This window comes from Colletes gigas, unplaced genomic scaffold, assembly GCF_013123115.1.
Source record: "Colletes gigas isolate AHSC1104 unplaced genomic scaffold, ASM1312311v1 Colletes_gigas_Sc00011, whole genome shotgun sequence".
Taxonomy (NCBI): domain Eukaryota; kingdom Metazoa; phylum Arthropoda; class Insecta; order Hymenoptera; family Colletidae; genus Colletes; species Colletes gigas.
This window is the reverse complement of record NW_025106640.1, coordinates 495,712-516,373: the sequence shown is the minus strand read 5'-3', so window position 1 is coordinate 516,373 and position 20,662 is coordinate 495,712. Positions and strand designations below refer to the sequence as shown.

At 38.6% G+C, this 20,662-nt stretch overlaps 1 protein-coding gene across 11 annotated transcripts in view; it reads left to right on the top strand.

Annotated features, from left to right (window-relative positions):
• LOC122398484 (guanine nucleotide-releasing factor 2) overlaps nucleotides 1-20,662 on the top strand; it is a 93,090-nt gene that overhangs the window by 58,587 nt on the left and 13,841 nt on the right. For 10 of the 11 annotated variants that reach the window (XM_043398382.1, XM_043398376.1, XM_043398378.1 and 7 more), the window contains 4 exons: nucleotides 16,610-17,015; nucleotides 18,065-18,289; nucleotides 19,305-19,490; nucleotides 19,587-19,894. In XM_043398382.1, coding sequence (XP_043254317.1) covers nucleotides 16,610-17,015; nucleotides 18,065-18,289; nucleotides 19,305-19,490; nucleotides 19,587-19,894 — 1,125 coding nt within the window. The remainder of the gene's footprint in view (nucleotides 1-16,609; nucleotides 17,016-18,064; nucleotides 18,290-19,304; nucleotides 19,491-19,586; nucleotides 19,895-20,662) is intronic. The other variant, XM_043398385.1, reaches the window with a different exon arrangement.

The following is a 20,662-nucleotide window of genomic DNA, read 5'->3' as shown; positions in this document are numbered from 1 at the left end:
AAATGAGAATTTCGTCCATATCTGGTTGCACGTTCCGCGGTTGATAAAATTACAAACACGGGAAAGTGCAATAAATGGGCACGATAGCCGGGAAAACGGGACGATCGAACGATGGTACAGTGGCAAAAAGTCGTTTAACATTCCTTTCCCTGCGGTTTTTCGGTGAAATTCACCCCTTGTACCGCGCCCACGCAACAACTATGCAGTCTGATTGTCTGCAGCCCGAGAGAATTCTCGTCTCCGCCCAAGCGTTTCACGGCGTTTCATCGTATTTTGGCCGCCGGTTTCGGCCTCGCTTACTAAATTTAGTTCGTTGTCCGAAGCCACCATCTTGGAATAATCCTCTTTCGGCGTTTAAGCCATTTGGAAAGCTCTTTAAGCCCGACCGCGCTTCTTCATATTTCCCCGACGTTGTTCTACAAGGCTTAAAAGTGTAGCACGTAGTACCTTCATTCTGATTCATGCTGGCAACACGCCCCACATCGTTATGCCGGGAATATACTATGAGTTTTTCTTCGTTAAAAAATATGTGGGCTGTTGCTAGCAATCTACGAAATTGTGATTTAAGTTCCTGCAAGATTATAACGTTTTTGGACTAATAAACCCCATTTTGTTCAATGGATTATACTTTGATAATTAACAGAAATGTTAATTTTAGAATAGAACTATTTGCATAATAGTTACATCGCTTGGAGTATATTAAAATTTTCGTTTGCTCAATTAATGCTACTAGATATTCCCAAAACTCCAAAGGACTTTAAAACAGAAAGAAAATGTGTCGACGATCATAAGAACGGTGCAAGTTGTATATACTTCGTTTCTGAATATTTAGATAGTAAAGAAAGTATTATTAGACGTGGAAATTTATAAAAATATAAATTAGAAAACATTTCAAATGGTTCGACTTCAAGTTTGCATATAAAGTGCATATACATTGCATTTTCGAAATCCATTGCAAATTATTCCGTTTCCCGAAGCAAACGTGTTAAGTTTTAACGATGACAAATGTGACGTCAAAATGTAATGCGAACGGAACGGATCACGACGCGTCAAAAAGCGCGCTTTCGTCGTTTGGTCGATCGAACGACCGCCAGAGGGGGCGGGTAAAAAATTATCTAAAGTACACAGACACGCGAGATAAGTTTTAACGGGTCGTGTTTGCCAGATGCATTTTCGGGAAGTTGCGTCACGTGCAAAACCCTGCTGGCGTCCATTGCGATCGGGCACACCGGACAGGTAGTGTATCGTATCTACGTGCTTCGGGCGAATAATCCGTTAATTTTCCAGGACATGCGTGTCCCGGAGGCACGGTAGCCAGTTTGCACGGTGCATTCCGTGACACGAGCCACCCCGAAAATAACCGCGAGGTTGTTGCACCGCCCCGTAATACATGGAGACTATGCCACTAGACCTATCCGAGTACTCGAAACACTCGAGGCAGCAAGAAATTCGAGACGAGAAACGTCTAGCTTGCCGGGTCGGTAACTGTGCATCCAAAAGATCGGTCGATAACTTTCGATCGCAACGAAACTTTTCAGTCATTAGTCGTTCGAGATAAGAGGAATTAATGAAACTGATAGCACTTTGAACATAAATATTTATTTTTCTATATAATCACCGTTTAATGCAGCACATTTTTTCAAACGGTCTATCCGCATGACAAATATGGTTTCTTTGATAAATACAGTGCATATCTAGCGATACTCAAGGTTATCTCGTGTGTATTTTAGATAGGTTACGGTAGGTTGACGGATGTATTTACAATTCGTTGAAATAATATAGTTTACCACGATATTTGATAATTCTTTGATATTCTTCAAGTAAATTTTATTTTCCTATTGGAAACCTCGGTTACCAAACAATCCTTTTGATACATAGGTTAACTCAACTGCATTCCGTTTCGTGAAATATATCTTTTAATAAATATCCTTTCACTAGATCTTTCCTGGGTCCATAACCTGTTGGTTATTTGCACAATTTAATAGATAGGTTTTTTAGATAACAACACGCGTTTATAACAATCAATGTAAGGAATATATTATGTTAAATAGAATGAAAGAAGGTTAGAACAGTAATTACGTACACGACCACACGGAGGCGCTCGTGTCGCTCAGGGAGTAGTTTACGTACTTTGGTATATTACCTCAGTGGACAAAGATATTCGAGGAATGGCTAGCACGTTTTTTAACCCATTGTATCTTGAAGGGACGACAAGTTGCCCGGAACGCAATTTTTCATCGCCAGTTTTCCTTGCGATAAATTCACTTTCGGGTCAAACGAACTCCACGAGGCAGCTTTCCGTTCACGTTATCGCGATAAATCTTCCGAAATCCCGGACGATATTGAGTCCCGTTGATACAAAACGGGTACGTACGATGCCCCGACACCGATTGATTAATAGACCGTTTTGCGCTGGCCCGGGATCATCCCGATTCCCCGTGGAACCTGCGAATACCCGGAAAATCCGCATTTCGGTATTAGGTACGATCCTGCCGTGAAATCGCGGTGCACGCATATATCCGATAACCGCAGACCACGATAACCATAGCGTCTCGTGTCGCACACGTGTTTCAACATGCACGCGATACCCTCGACGCGTTCCCTATCCGTCGATACATTTTTTCTCGTTTTTAAAAAATTTTTTTCCCCACCTTTTTTTCAGTCTCGACTGAGTATAGATTCCCTCAGACATCCTCTTGCATTTTGTTCGTCACGTTATACTCGAATCGTACGCGCCGCAACCGAGCCGGTGTCGAGTTTCTTCGGCGTACGCTTTTCCAGCCTCGTTCTTTGATTAGGTCTGGAGCTTCCTGAGGGAGAAACGACACAGGGATATCATGCACATCGATATGGTTTCACGAAACTATTAATGAATTAATAATAAAATCATTATTTATTTTTTAGAACTCTTCAACAATTTTTATATTAAATTGGTGTTAGCGAAAGAGTTTAAATAAATTATATACATCATTGCACAGTAAACTCTGCACGATAAACACGTTAAATGAAATAAAATAAATTCCGAGATGTACGGATCGAAACTTTCCATTGGGATCGGGTTGCCTCGATAATAGCGCGAATCTCGATCATCAAAGGAATTTTCAGCCCCGTTTTCATGCAATTATCGGTGGTCTATTGTGCAGTGATTTTTCCATAGACTGCTTCGTAATATCGCTTTCCACCTTCGAAGCGTATTGTTTCTCAGCTGCATTGTTTCAGTTTAATAAAGTTCTGCCGTCTCTGCGTGGTGCCTTGCTAGCTTCTGGCTGCCCGATCATCGCGATCGCACATACTCTGCCTCTCTTCCCCGTCAGTAATCCGAAATCCATTAGTTCAGGGCGGGACTGTCGTTAACGAACCCACGGATAATGAATTTTCAGACCGGCTAAGGCAATTATTAGCCTTAGTCGACCGAAACGTGCGTGCATATATCGCAGGCGTGGGCGTGTCTCTTCTGCTTTGTCGAATCGCTTAACTATTCCCTCGTATCCGCGAATGCAGCTCTCTGATCCTAACTACGAGTATTTTGGCGTGCACGAACTTTAGAAGTATTAGAAACCTAACAGAAACACTGGCAGAAATTGACCAATTTTGGACTCGCCTGACAATAAACATTTTTTTTTATCATTAATCCTGGAGACATTATCGTTAAAATTTATAATTAAATTATAAGTCTCGATATCAATTCTATTCTGTTCTATATTAACTATATTTTCTTCTGTACACTAACGTGTTTATCCGTGTAATAAATAAATAAATTTGTAAAACTCGTTCTTGAGTGATAATCTTTCGAGAAATGCGTAAGAATGTTGGTGCAACAATAACATTTTACTTTAAATTTTATTTGGTAACGTATATGTATACAAGAATGTGTTTATATGGTAATTTTTTGAGGTTACGATGTTATTTTGAAAGAGTCAGAGAAAGTTCGTTTGTCAAGATTTTATTCTATAATGTTTGTTTCCCTGTGCAAATAAGGTAATTCAAAGGCAAAATACTCAGCGTCCAAGAAACTCGATCGCCCGCCATTTTCTCAGAAGTAACCTTCCACGGAAACTTTCGCTTCGGTTTGTTAAAACAATTCCCGAGGGATTTTCAAACGAAGTTTTCGCAATGGAAATTATTTCTTTGCCTCGAACAACACCGTTGCTTAATGCAATCGCTTAATTCGATCAATTTTCTAATTGGTTTATGAGCGATAATCGTTTCTCGTTCCTTTCCTCCCCCATTAACACCGCGATCGTTCACTGCGTTCGACGTTTTCTCGGCCGCATCGGGGAAACCACTTTAATATTCCGCTGTCAGTTTTCGTTATCAGAGTTTGATATTCCCAGTGACTTCTACCCTGCCCGACGACCTTCGAACTTCGCTGGAAACCTTGAATTATCTTGACGGCGAACTGGTAATTGAGTCAAACTTCAATTGATATACGTATCGATGCTGGCACGGCGACAGTCGACTGATTGATTAAAAAGTTTCTGGATTTAAAGCTTCCTCTTGCGTTATCAATTTATGATATTATTTTAAATAAAGAAGTTGATTCAATTACAATAAAAAGAACATTATTTATGCATTATGCTTGATATTTTGACGCAATTGTTATCTGATATTTTTATCTATATTTAAATAAACTTTGTACAGTCACAATAGCGAATTGTTGTTCATCTTTGACGCCAAAGGGTAAATAAAATTAAATGCACTTAGGCAGTTTCTACACATATCTACAAATTTGCATCATTAATTTATGATATTTTAAATACACAGTTGATTCACTTACAATAAGAAGAATATTATTTATCTATTATGCTTGATATTTTGACCCAGTTCTCTACTATTTTTATCTATTTTAAATAAACTTTGTAAAATCACAATAGAGAATTGTTCATTTTTGACGCAAAGGGTAAATAAAATTAAAATGCACTTCGGTTGTTTCTACACTATATCTAATATCTACAACCAAACACGGGGATTCGAACCCTAGTCCATCGTATCCGAAATGCGTTTCGCTATCCACCAGGCTACGCTGCTGCTTCATCTAATATCTACAAATTTGTGTCATTAATTTATGATATTTTAAATATAAAAATTGATTCAGTTACAATAAAAAGAACATTATTTTTCTATTATGCTTGATATTTTGACCCAGTTGTTATCTATTATTTTTATCTATATTTACATAAACTTTTTACAGTCACAATAGAGAATTATTGTTGTCCATCTTTGATGCAAAAGGTAAATAAAATTAAATGCACTTCGGTTATTTCTACACTATATCTAATATCTACAAATTTGCGTCATTAATTTATGATGTTATTTGAAATACAGAAGTTGATTCACTTATAATAAAAAGAACATTATTTATCTATTATGCTTGATATTTTGACGCAATTGTTATCTACTATTTTTATCTATATTTAAATAAACTTTGCACAGTCACAATAGAGAATTGTTGTCCATCTTTGACGCAAAGGGTAAATAAAATTAAATGCACTTCGATTGTTTTTATACTATGTCTGATATCTACAAATTTTTGATAATAATAAATAAATACAAATAAATAGTAATTGGTATTGTATATTTTCGGATTAACCGATCGTCCGTTTATCCGACCCCATAGAGGCAGGTTAATCGGGGGTTTATTCCTAAACGATGGGTACTGCTATTAAATTCGAATTCGCGAATAAAATAGGATTGTAAACGCGAACGGAAACTAACTTGGGAATAAAAATATGGCACGCGTCGATGGAAAACACGAGAAAAAATCAATTCGACGCCCTCATCTTCGATTCCGCCACGCCTGTCGAGCCTCTTTCGCGAAACGAGCCATTAAACCCTCTAACGAACCGCCGACGCGCAATCAACCGATCCAACGAATTCTCGCTGGGGACGCGCGCGATTTCGTTCATTTTTCCCAGCGGGAGACGAACGTCATGCCCAAAATCTCGATTCGTTGCAACCAGGAACGAAACGAGCATCGAGACGATCCGTCGAGGGGAGTGAAATTTGTTTCACGTGGAATTTAATAATTTACACACGCCAAATCGATCTTGCGTAACCGGTGAAAAAGGATAACAAAATGTACGAAGCATGAAATCAACAAACATCGATCTGTAAATGCGGATGAACGATGAATTCAGCAGTTTCGACAATTTTATTATAACTAGCAGGTTTTGTAATTTTAAAAGTGGCACGGTTTACGTTCATAAAAAATTGCACGGTTAAATTTTCACGATCTGTCCCACTATTCAGCGAAACCTGTTCGATAGAAAAGCAAAAGTTACCTAAAAAAAAAACGATTTTACCGCAAGATCGACGATCTAGAAGTGTTTTGAATGTAATTTGATTTATGAAAAAAAAAAAACGAAAAATAGTTTGAACCTGTTAACGGCAGAATGGCGCCTTAAGTCGCCCGGAAGTTCGTGTCCGTCCGGCATCGATTGACGGTTTCCCGCGGGACGAGCGCCGCGCCAAAGAGACTTCCGAGTGGTTATGTAAATTCGCTGAATTTCCATAAAACAATTAAACGGAGTTTCCGTTGTTTACCACGGTCAGTGAGCGGCGCAGGCCCTCGTGAATTCGTCCGAGCGTGTCCCGTACACGTGTAAACGGCACAAAACGCGCGAATCTCGTTCCCATTAGCGTTTGCACGGCAGTCGTTTGTCGTGGTAATTGCTAATTAATACGGCCGCGGGTCATCGAGAATACCAACTCCATTGTTGGCACGCGAGATATCCCGAATTTGGTATCGATACATCGGGGAGGGGAGGTGGATCCACGCGAAGGATTCCAGTCATCTTGGATATTTTCTGGGAGATTCGAGACCCGAGACGTCCTAGATCGGTGTTTCCCAGGTAGACAGTTACGAATACTTTGGGAACGATCAGAGAAACACGAAGCATTCGTTTCTTATTATTTGGTTAGCTTAAAAAAGATTGTAAAATAATCAACTTTCGTTCTCATTACACACGTTCTCAGAAAATATTATTTTTATTCGAAATTCATATCCAAGACTAGTAACGAAGAAAATGAACTTGATGTTTTATGCAGTTTTAATTGAGCGAATAAAATGAAAAATAACAATTAATTTGGGCGATACTCGATCATATATTGAATCGCACGCAAACGAATATTCTATCAGTAATTATTGTCGCAGTAATTAAGGATTTAGTTGCCGATGTTAAATTTATACGCTGAACGCGAACTGTGTTTGCGTTAATTCGCAGCAGAAATGATAGATTGCTTTACCGTGTACAGACTCTAAATAAACAGTGTTGATTATTAACCGAACAGCTTCCCTTACCATTTATCGATGTTTATTCGTTCATTTTATAATTTATTTCGATGTGTACCTATCGATTTAAATGAATGATATTTCTCTATTTAAACGTTCGTAGAATCAGTTTGTGTTATTAATAAACAAGGTATTTATCATGAATTAGTATCACACAGGAGTTATAATGGTCTGTATACAAATGTCTCGTGGCTACACTTTGGGAATATTGAATAATCATGAATCGTTCATTTTTCTTTTTCTTTCTTTGTTTTATTAAATATAGGTGCTTCAACGCGAGCTTTTAACCCCTTGACGTACGATTTAATTTCAAATAATTTTTCAAACGTGTACTATTTAATTTTGTTTACATTTTTGCGTGCAAGGAACAGGGTGTTCGGCCACCCTTGGGAAAAATTTTAATGGGGGATTCTAGAGGCCAAAATAAGACGAAAATCAAGAATATCAATTTCGTGACTAAGGCTTCGTAAAAAAGTTATTAACAATTAAATTATAAAATTACAAATCGTTCTGGAAAAATTATTTTCGGTTATGGGGGTCAATTACAATCATTTTTGGTGAATAGACATACCCCCGAATTCCTACCCATTTTCTAGAAAAAAATTCGAGAAGGTGTACAATTTGACGACGAAAAAGAAAAATTTCAAATCGTTTTGGAAAAATTATTTTCGGTTGCGGCGGTCAATTATAATCATTTTTGGTGAATAGACATACCCCCGAAATCCTAACCACTTTCTAGAAAAAAATTCGAGAAGGTGTGAAATTTTACGACGGAAAAGAAATATTTCAAATCGTTTTGGAAAAATTATATTCGGTTGTGGGGGTCAATTACAATCATTTTTGGTGAATAGACATACCCCCGAAATTCTACCCACTTTCGAGAAAAAAATTCAAGAAGGTGTGGAATTTTACGATGGAAAAGAAAAATTTCAAATCGTTTTGGAAAAATTATTTTCGATTACGGGGGTCAATTACAATTATTTTTGGTCATTAGACATACCCTCGAAATCCTACGCATTTTCGAGAAAAAAAATTCAGTAGTGGCGGAACTTTAAACGTTGATAACTTTTTAACGTAGCCTTCATCAACAAATTGGTATTCTTGATTTTCGTCTTATTTTGACCTCTAGAATCCCCTATTAAAATTTTTCCCACGGATGGCCGAACACCCTCTATAATAATAATAGTCGATAGATAAATTTGAATAATTTTAAACGTTGTTCGAGCGTATATCTGTCCACGATTGCTTAACAAATGGAAATCTAAAAAGAAAAAACGTCAAACACGCGTACCAGAATTTAAACTTTCCTGGTCTCCTTTCGCTTCAGTTTCCCCCAAAGCCTCGTGAGTCTCCGGTCCCGATACTCGAATTTCAGCTATCGAACTTTCCCGCCGTTTTTTTCCTCCAGCGCTCGTTAAAACATTCAGCGTCGGGGATACTCGATCGTACGGCCAAACGCCGGTCTATCGATCGCCCTGGAGCTGTAGATCGGAGCTATCGCACGGGTGCAAATAACGTCTGTTTCTGGTTCTCCTCGTTCGGGTGATCGAAACGCGATCGGGCGCTATTAGAATAGCGAACAGGTGCATTCCGGTTCGATTCGGTGCAACGATTATGACCGAGCCAGCCTTTATGGCGGACGCAGGGCATTCACGATGTTCGTGGTGCACAGAAACCGAGTAGCGTCCCTCTCGCTCTCTCGGTTCGTCTGTTTAGGCGGTTGATTGTGTTCGTAGCAGCGGCGAGAAGCTTTCATGGTGATGAATGGCTGGTAGCGGCACGATTAAAGGGACATACGTGGAAAGTTATCGCAGCCGGTGCATTCTCGGGCACGCTGCACCGTCGCGATAACGATGAAAAGACGACCCGTCCTCGATGGTGGCTCGCGACGACGCGAAGAACCGACCGACCCCCCTTGCAACGGTTAATGAAAAGCTTTTGGGGGCTCTTCATGTTGGTGTTATTAATTTCGCGCTCGACGACGCCCACTCGCCTCCCGCGATCGTGTTGTTTGATTATCTTCGTTATTAGCGAGGAGTCCTTTGACGGGGAGCCTCCGATTCGCGCGGAGATAGAGGGACGAACGCTCTCGGGGGCGGGCGTCGAGGCATCGATGCGAATTGATTCGTGATAAAACAGAGATTACACCGGTTCGAAAGCTTCCCGTATTTTTTTTTTTAACGAGTGAAGATCGAATCAGTTTCGGTTCGTTTGGATGGAAAGCCAGATTTTATTATTTAGAATGTGATATTTTCAGCTTTTCGTCAGGAATTTTTTAAAAAGAAACTATAAAACGTTTTGTCTATCGGTTGTAATACAAGTATACAAATTATTTTTGTGAACAAAAAATAATAACAATTACGCGAACTGTGTCTGGTTAAAAAAAGTATTCTAAAGGAAAAGCGTCTTGCTGGTGGGCATGATTCCGACAGTTCTTTTAATCTGAATCAAAGAAACAAAATGGCATCTTGTTGTTGTATGAATATGACTGTGAAGTGAAGCACCAGAAATAGAAAATGTTGATAATTAAAAAAATGACAGTACTTTGAAGTTAAAATACTGTTTTTTTTTTTTTGGTTTTTCTGAGTTTATAATATGTTTAAAAAGTATGAAAGAATAAACATTTTTTTAAAACCCGTGGTTTATGCTATAAAAGCAAGTCTGCTGAAGATTCTGTGCAAATTTAAAGTCGATCGGTAAAGTAGAATTTGAGATATCGTTCGCTACAACTAGAAGCTGTGCTTTTCAAACGGCTGTAATTTCGTAAATATTATTATTAATTTTTTAAAAATTCTAAACAAAAATACCTCCTTCATTTAAATAAATCTAAATGTCGTATTTATGATAAAATAGGTTTCATCCGTTTAAAATGTAAATATATCAATCATTAACCGAAGATGTGCAAAATGTTTTATTTGATTAAATATCCTTGTAAAATAAAATTTGATAAAAGAATGACTCAAAAACGTTCGACAAATAAAAAATAAATAAAATAGTCGTATTTCCCATTAGGTAATTTATATAAAATTAGATTTTCGTTTCGCCAGTCTTTTTATGAACGCCAGATTTACAGAAGCATTGAAAGCAGAGTCGAAGAACCATAGAAGCAAGTTATTACGTATATCTGAAAGGTAGCCTCGAGTATCCTCGACTATCTTTCGATGTATCACGTTACGAAACCCAAACAAAGCCGAAGTGGTAGACGCAGACAGCTCGTGGGTCGAGTTCCTTCCAAGCACGCGTCGCCGAAGATTTGCACGTCGAGTGGACCACGGTTTTTTCTGGTTAAAAAAGAGGCTGCACCAACCCAGTCGACCCTTCGAAATAGTTCGAAGCGCGCGGTTTGTAAATAACCGCGTCCACGATGGCGAGCTTCCATCGTGAACTCCCATGGACAATGTATGGGAGTCGAACGTGTTCCGTGAATCCAGTCAATCACGTCAATTTACATCTACTAGTCCGCGTACACTCGATCCTCCGCTCCTCTCGCTCGCTCTCTTGTGCTCTGTGTTTTCTATTATCTCTGTCGGCCAGTCGAACCGTGCCTTTAGCGCAAATCACGTCTGATTGAGGTTTCAATCGGAATTCGTGAATAGAACTTGATTTACTGGCGTGCGTACATAGACTGCTTGCTTGCTTGCCAGGGTGCATCCCCATTGCTAAACGTGGCCATCGAAGATGACTGGCTACCACCCTTCCCTCTGTGTACGTTCAAATAGCTTGTTAATGACTCGAGTACGAAATTATTAATTGACGGTCGAACGAAAGTCTGCTGACGGATTATCTCGAGATATTGGATTAACGGTAAGCAACGCGGGAGTTTCCAACAGGAGCCATAGAACCTTCAATTGTCGATTCAATAGTGCTTTACAAGTCATGGGGGAGAATTTATTATTAAAATTCTTGTTCGATTCGAATTTATCGTTCCCTCTTTAACGTTCTCAAGTTATCGAGGGAGTTGATCACATTGTAGACAAAAGTGAAAAACATTAAAAATGAGTGAAATACAAATTCTAAAATATCTCAATTTAAAAATAGTGAAGACTAAAAGCATTCGTCCATTTATTATTTTATATCATATTTATTCTTCCCCAATTTTTAAGCCTCGTTTTTCACGTTTCCAAGTATAGTTTTACGCATTTCCAGAAATTGATGGGGATGGCGAACATTAGCGAGGGATTAACGCATAACGAAACAAATCACGAAAGTAAACTCGACCCGGTGAAGTCGAGAATCGGTGGGTGATGTATTCACGGGGTGAAAAAAAAAAATTATACAGTCGCATCTGTTGCGTTGAAGAGAAAAACGAGCTCCCCACTGCATAGCCGATGAAAAGCCGTACATCCGGATTATAACGATCGTAAATCCATTATTGTAATCGACATGTGTACACACGCGCAACGGGAAAAATTGCGCGATACCGTGTACGACTCGTTGGCGTTTAACGTCGCTCGGCCAGCGTTGCGATTCGAGCATTATGAAACAGAGGGGATATTTCAACGTCGAAACACGGCGCGCAGGGAGAAGCGAAAAATATTTCAATGTCGAACCGCGGCGGCTGTCGAGGCTCGAGTGCCGCGTCGGTCGGCTCGAATTCGTACGGCGATGCCTCTTGACAAAGAATTTCGGGGAAAAATTTGATAGAATCGATTTTTAGTCGCGTTATTAATCGCCCGTGTTCCTCGTAACTTCGTTCGACGGATTCACAGGGTATTTCGAAATATGCAGGACTCGAACAAAACTAGAAAAATAGTTTTATTTCCACAGAAACTTATGTTCCATACATTTACGTATAGATAGAAATTTATTGTACAATGTTATATAAATTTACCTTCGGGCGATTTTGTAAAAATTTGGTACTTTGAAATCTTATGAATTTTAATATTCCACTCGTATTTGTACATTAAATGGTTCATTATGGATATAAAAAAAACTTGTTTATTTATTAATTACATATTGCAAGGTATGATATTTAAGGTATGTTTGAATAAATTAAAAGTAATACTTGCAAGCGGTCATAGCAGGTTGGAAGCAACCGTCACTCGTGTGATCAGTGAAATGCAGCTGCATTGGACGCCGGGCAGTACTAGGATGGGTGGACCGCGCTTTGTTGACATTATTCTATACTGTTTATATTACACTTTTCTATCGTTTATATTAAAAAGAATACTACTTCTGTAAATGCAAGTAACACACTGTAATAAACAACATTTGGCCCCCAAAATAAATTAAAAAGAATTCATAACAAAAAAAATTGCGTAATAATACGAGTGGGAGTAACTGGTAAATAAATGGAACTAGAACAAATGTTTGTCCGACGAAAAATTACAATATTAATACAGAATAATTAATTTAAATATAGGTACATTTCAGAACATAGAAATACTTAAAATTATTCGTACGAAGATTTAAATTGTAAATAAATATCTATAATTTAAACTTACTTTGAAGAGTAGTGATCGTAATATGTACAGGATCTGCTACACAGGTCTCATAATTAGATCCGATTTTTCGAGATGAGATCAGGGTGTAATTCGCCAAGCTTGACAATCGGTTAATTAATGTTTACACGGGTTTCGCGGAAACCACGTCCGCCCCAGTATCCGTAAATATATATTTTCCTCTTTTGTCAGGCGGCGCGCGCGGTATTACGATAAAATTCCCTCATTAACTTGTCGTTTGTGTCGTTTATTACGGGCCACCGTATCGATCTGAAACGATTGTCGATTGCTGTTAATATCGGCCGTTGGATAATCGGCTCGAAACGTCTGGAATATCGGATTTTGATTAATGTTTCCGCTTCTATTTGCGAATAATTCCGCGCGCGTAATTCGTTCCGAAGGTAATGTTGTTATTCTCGAACGAAGTTGCGCGATATGGGAATTTCGTATAATTAGCGTCGTTACAACGCGATACGGATTTTCATATTTAAACATTGATCGACGACTCTTTTGCAACGTACGACGGCCATTGTTTTCGTAAAAGTCACCAATCAACTCGCACCGAATCAGTCATCCATCGCGTTGAAAAGAATACCTCATTTAATAGGAAAAAAACATTGTTAATGAAACAACAATATTGTTACAATCTTTTCTACATTTCTTTCTAGAGCAAAATTAATTGTTTCGCTTGTATTATAATTTTTGATAATATCTCTAACCTGTGATTTTTTGCTTCGACTTTGAGAATGTGTTTTTAAAAATCTATTACAAACTTAATATCGATCATAAAAATTGCAGTAAAATTTTCTGTATTATTCTTTCGTATTCTGTTAGCAAAGGGGATGAAAAGTTCAGAAAGAACCATATCTCGCGGACGATTTATTTCCCCACAAAAGACTGTTAAAGTTTCAGCCAATGGGATTTCGTGATACTCGTGTAATCACGATACTGGGGGCAGTGGAGGGGGGACAAAGCCGATGATATGCTCCACCCATGGGCTAACGACTCAGTAAAGAGAGATAAAATGGACGAATCGCGTAGCATCCAGAATCAACGCAGTTTAATTGGCCGAAGCTACAATAACATGCGAGAAATCGTATCGTTTGCAACACGTGGAACAAAAAATACTTACAAATACTAGAAAAACTTCACATCCGTTTTTTTAAAATAAAACGGTTTTCGTAACGGGCTTTGAAAATTAATCTCCACGGATCCAGGTGCGTTGATTGATCCATGAAAACCCGTGGCAAATACTTTCGTAACTTTCTGCAGAACGAACAACGCCAGACACCATAATTTAACCATGCGGCGTGCAATTCAAAAATTTTTACTGCAATTCTACTTTGAAAATCTCGCTTCTCGTAAATTAAAAATTTTTTAAACTGGAAATAAAGGTTTGGGATTGGAAAATAAATTGACATTCGTTATTTTTAATTCCAAGAATTTGTACATATTGAGGTCACATTTCTTTGTTCTCTTGGAAACTACTTGATAGGTGTATTGTAATTTTTTTTTTGCAAGAAAAATAACACGTTAGAACTATTTTAAATGTATTTTACGATGAAAAGTCTATAAATCTGTGTTATCCTAACGAAGATGGGGACGTTAATATTTGTTGGAGAAAAAAGTGAAACGAAAGAACTTTATAGAGTTTCCAAGAAACTACCGAGAAAGCCGCGCGCGGCGGAGGTCACGACAGCAATAATGCGCCGCTGGACTCAACAATAAACCGGCGAAATATAATCGAACGTAACGATTTACTACCGGTCACGGCGATAAAACAAAAGTTATAGGCTCGTACCGCACGTCCGATGCACCGGCGCTGTTGGACTTTTAATTTTAAACGCGCGTCTGGCATTAACGCGACAAAACGAAAAGAAACGAAGTGAATGCATCGGCGCCTGGCGTTATGCAGCGGCAGGCCGTGCGTTGCACGTGTGCATCGACGCGACGGAAACGCGTTCCTGAGAACCGTGAAGAAAACTCGTTGGGGAAACAATGACCAAACGGAACTTCGTATTTCTTCGCGTTATCGGTCGCACCGTGAACGTTGCACGCCGTTTATTGCACCCGGTGCAGCCACCCGGCACGCCGGATCGTCGTCTTAAGTTACGATCGATTAGTTGGAAACGAGTGAAATAATGCTGGAACACGGAGTCCGCGTGGGTGGCGAACTTTGATCGTGCGACGGAAAAGAAAATTTATTACGAGAACCAAACGATCGACGTTAACGTTATATGTATTTCTTGCAAAGGGGAGGATTTAGTTTATTGTTGTAATATGATTTTTAAATACGCCTTAATTTTTTGTGTATTCTAAATTATGTAGAATTTAATTTTTGGAGGATAGTATTGAACGACAAATAAAATTAAGGTGGACTAAATTCGTTTATAGAAGTATATTAAATACAAGTAAATTTATATTTGTATCAGCTCCAGACGAGAATTCGTGCTTAACTCTTGCTGCATGGGAACCTTAGGTCTCTATTCGTCGTATGTAACCGAACACCAGCTTGTTTTCTTTTCGCAAGAAAGCGAGCGATATCGAGCAATGGCGGTTTCTCGTTCCAGAAGTCGAGGAATGTAAATAGGGGACACAATCTTTAACCCCATGTTCTACAATGACGAGTTTGACTCGTTTTAAGTTTTTGATGTCAAGTTTCACAGTCATGAGGCCACTCACTGATCATCGAGTCTAAAATCAACACATTTTTACATTTACGAGGTATTCTATTCTTTTTCGTAGCCATTTTTTGTACGAACAAATTTAAACAAAATTAAATAGTATACGTGTTGAGAATAAGCATTTCATGCATGTATTTTTAATGAAAATTTGTATCCATTGATACAGTCCCCTCCCTTGATCAGTACTACCTGAGGAGAACAGCATTTTCGTTTTGTAAAATTGCATTAATTAAATACACACTTAGGTCGAAACTCTGTCGTATTTAGCAAATAAATATTCAACAATACGTTTGACGAATTATTTGAAATTACATCGTGCGTCAGGAGGTTAAAATGACCCCAGGAAAATTGTACTTCTTTTCACGAATCATTGGATGATGTGATTTCTAACGCGCCTTAATCTTCTGTGTTTCCTAAATTACGTTCAATCTGACTTTTGAACTGTCGAAAGACCGATCAAATATAAATAAACGAAACTGTATAAGATTAAGAAATACATATTTCTCGTTCCTGCTTAACCTTTTGACTGGCAAACATAGATGGCGCGATCGTCACATGCCTGTCGCTGCGACTGGTGACCAAAAAAGTACCCGGAGATTTAAGAGACCATTCTTACGGTTTAAAAAAATAATAAACGTGTAGGGGATTTGTATTCAATATTTGTGCCACGCTGTAGTTTTGTTCAATGTTAATTTATGTGCAAAGGGGTTGAAAGTGGTTTGTTGAAGAAAGAACGGGTTACTAGGGACAGCGAGACAACAGGGAGTGAGAAACGAGTGATTGTGAAAGACGGACGTGATTTTAATTTGTGTGGCTAATTATTAATTTGTGTGTTCCAAATTCGTTTATTATAATTATATGATCTGTACATTTGTTCCTCAAATAGATTCTCTTCGTTAAATCCTACAAATGCAAGTAAATTAAAATATCCAATTTTTATCCAATTCCATATCGAATCAATTGGTAAAACAGTAAAAGGTGTTACAGTAAAAAAGATGCAGAGGGCGTAAATTTACGTCTTTCGTATATTGATAGACTTGTGAAAGCGTATATGTATATACGCCTTTGGCAGTCAAAGGGTTAACTCTCGTTATACGCGAGCCTTTGGTCTCTATTAGTCGCATGTAACCGAACACCAGCGTGTTTTCTTTTCGCTTGAATCGGTATTGAGCAATGGCGGTTTCTCGTTGCAGAAGTCGAGGAGCGGTCCGGCGGGAAGGCGCGCGGCGGTAAACTAGCACGTCGTGCGCGCTCCTTCAAGGAGGACTTCCTGGAGAAGCTCTCCCACATGCGTTCTCCTGGAAGCGGGAGCGGCGGTGGGGGCAGCGGGGCGGCTACACGGGCAGCCTCGCCCTCCTCGCCGCGAACACCCCGCGATAAAAGCGCGCCCGGCTGTACCGACACCACGACCACCCTCGACAAGAATCCCCTCAGAGACCTGCACATCCACGTGCGACAGGTGCAGCTGGCACTGCTCCACTTCAGGGACGTCGTGTCGAAGAAGAAGCTCGAGATGCTGCCGGGAAATGGCACCATCGTCCTCGACACCGTCACCACGATACACACCGTGCTGAAGTCCTATCTACTCTCGGAGAACAGGTGACTATCTATTACAGATCCCATCGGGCTGTCTATAAGCCGTTCCCAGGACGAAACCAGACAGTGAAAAATGCGTTTCGACAGGTTTATAGGAGACACGCGACGTTTATCGATGGTCCCGTGAAACCAAACACGGAAAATGTTTTTAGTTGTAATATCAAATTTTATATGCACATATTATAATTATTTTATAGTATGTAATAACTGTCTGGGTCCCTGAATTAGTCACGGGAATATTGTAAGTCTTAAAGATTATAAATTTATTATAATAATAATTATAATTATATATTCAAATTTATTTTTATTTTTTTTTCTGAACATTTAATTATTAATTATGATAATTTTATACTTTTAATATTTATTTTATTAGTTTCAAGTGTATTAATAACGTGAAATTATTTAAATTTATTTGATAGTCATTTTTATTTACATTCGAATATAAAAATATATCCTTATAAATATATGAAGATTCGTAATGAACAAATTTATTTTTATTTATATATTTATAATATACGTATTTAGAGAGGAAATTTATTCATCGTTCTTCGCTATAGGGGACTACGGCGTCAACCCCATTTTTTGTTTATTATGTCCACCCCTCGCGTAGGGTAGAAAGCAGTGAATGATAAGGCACGCGTCTAGGATCGAAGTTTATTCGCCGATAGAAATTTAAATTTTTATATTTTTTATCGTACCTTTGACCACGTTTCGCGATGAAAGTCTAGACACACAGCCTTGTTCGTTAATTATAGCTGAGTCTCGATGAATGCAACCCTGGTACTCGTTGCATCCTATTAATAACTTCAAATAGGTAACATTTTAGTCGAATAATAATAAATACACGACCAATGGTTTTCTCACTTGGAAATATTTAATAAATTAAATTAATTTATATAATAAATTAAATCTGATTGTTCAGGAGGTATTTATTTATTAAGCATTATTTTAGGATACACAATTGAGCTTGAATTATCGATCACATCGAATTGAAATTTTAAACGACGTTTGGGGCGATAGTTTCCATGATTGTTATTCCATTTCCATTGAAGTTCTACTTTGGGATCAGCGACGAACCAAGTGTATCAGGCCCTAGCACAATTGTTAAAGCTCTGCGACGATGTGCTGCTACACGGCGACCAGTCTTCTGCGTTGGACACTGAAAACGTGACGCACATCATAGGATTAGTCGAAGAAGCTGTGAAGAATCTAGTTGCCCTGGCGAACGAGAAGATCGCCAACAGACAAAAACCTGCAACCGTCACAACTAGTAATAGGTGCGCTTTAAACCCTCTAATAATCTGAGTTCCCAGTATTTTAACCCATTAAGTACCAAATTATTATTTCATTTCTTCCAAATTGACGTTCGTTTTCTTTAAAATATTTTACTAAACGGAGAAAATAATTGCAAAATTAAAAAAAAATATTTCACTATTTAACACGTTGACTGCTATGGGTGCTTTCAAACGCTTGAAACGAGCGAACCTTAATATGAATTTTAAAATAACATTAGTTGCATTAGAAGCGTTATTAAATAACAACTACCCCATTGACGATATTTCTGTTCTTCACACTAAAATTTGAACAAATGTCGAGGACATTTTTAGACATAAAATATGGATGTGGCAATTAACGTGTTAAGAATCCTACTGACCTGTATAAAGAGGCGTCCCTTGTTTCGTGCTAAAAGCAAACATTATTGAATTTCATCCTGAGTCTGCTAGTTGGACTCCTTAGTATAGCTACTGTAGCAGATCCTGCCTTAGACGTGCCTGTTAGTAACAAATCTCATTGTTGAGACGATGAAATTAAAAATACCTAGTTCCATTCAAAAATATAAGTGACCTTCATTTTTTTTATCGAAAATCAATCTGTTTTTAAATTTAAGCAACTGCAATTTCTTCGATAGGAAACATTTTATTGTTAGTTTTGTCTAGTTCGTGCCTCACTGTATACTTAAACGAAGGATCATAATAACGTAAGGTGGAACTTGTTTGAAAATATTCCATGCTAGAAATGTAATTAATTTTTTATCGAAAATCAATCTGTTTTAAAATTTAAGCAACTGCAATTCCTTCGATAGGAAACATTTTATCGTTAGTTTTGAATATTCCAGGCTAGAAATATAATTAATTAATAAAATTTCAACCATCGAGTCCCTCGATCGATTCTGATTAATCGAGTTGAACCGTGCGTCCGTTGGTACTTATTGGGTTAAAGGAACGACCGCCATTTTTGTTCTGTGTCGTCGTACCAATAGAACATGACAATAAATCAGTGAAATCGTTTCAGAACGTCGGGTTATGGGTCGGAATTGACGCCACAAAGAAATTCCTTGCCCGATATTCCGCTAACCCCGAGGGAAAGGCAGATTTTAGAGCAAACCGCTGCGACTACTAGTCTGGTCCGTAGTTCGCATAGTTCAGAGTCGATTTTAAGGGATTCTAGTCCACCCCCAAAACCACCACTCCCCGAGAGGTAGTTCCCTAAGCTTCTTGTAGCGACGAGCATGTATCGTTAGGCTCCGTAGTTTGTCGGGGAAGCAGATAAAAACCGTTGCCAACGATATTTCAGAACCAACGTGTGTCTGTCGGAGGAGAATAGTTCGTCCGGGACACCGCCACCTTTGCCCCCAAAACGGAGAACGCGGGCTCAGCAGCTGCTAGACGAGTCCGAGGGTCTCTTAGCATCTAGTCTTGATAGGGTCTCCCTTCGAAGTCGATCTCCAGAGGATTCGTCGTCTCTTTTAAGCGCGTCGGCTGGCAGTTTGGATTCGGCTCTGAATCATTCTCGCGACGAGGATGAAATACGAGCGATCATGGGACCAAACGACGAGTCTCTGAACGACAGTATGGATCTCAGCCTGATGGCTACCATTCAGGGTGAGTGATTCCGTCCATCAGTTCCACGGGAAAACTTGCGCTCGCGGATCAAAATGTTTTAATATTAATCCAGCTTCGTTGCACGCCGTCCGTATAATCGATAGGAATTGCTGAAACTTCATTAGGTATACATATAACGTCAAAGTAAATATCAAAATAAACAAAGAAGGTAGCATAAATTATAGTAGTTGTTATAGTCATTAGATAGAGGATGAAAAGCCCTTTAAAATGAGTGTTCATTCAAGTTGATAGTGTAATTAGTTCCGGAGATACAGAAGTTCGAAGCATTTATTTACTTTCCATTGTTTACGTCGCGGGGTCATTCACCTCGCGTGCGAGAAAGAGAGATCCGACCCGTAAGACTGAGACAGAGATAGTCGAATTAAAAAAATTACCCCTTCACATAAATTACGATATCTCGAAAACGAAAAGTCCGATCGACAAAAACCAAAAGCCATTTTAAAGGGGAAGCTTCAATGCTTCTAACAGTGGCTCAATTATTAATAAAACATTAGTAGCTTCAGAATTGCGAACGTTTAAAGTGTTAATAGACTGTTCTAAGACAGTGGTGGCTGAAGATTCTCTCCTTTCATATCTAAATGACTATCTCTTTATAGAAACCTCCATTAAATAATTCAAAAATGATTTGAACCTCTTATACCTCAAATATTTAAAACACAGATTGCTTTTCTTAACACTAACATTTATATTAAATTATATATTGATTGTACACTCAACAGCAACGTTATAAATTAAGGGTAAGCTGCA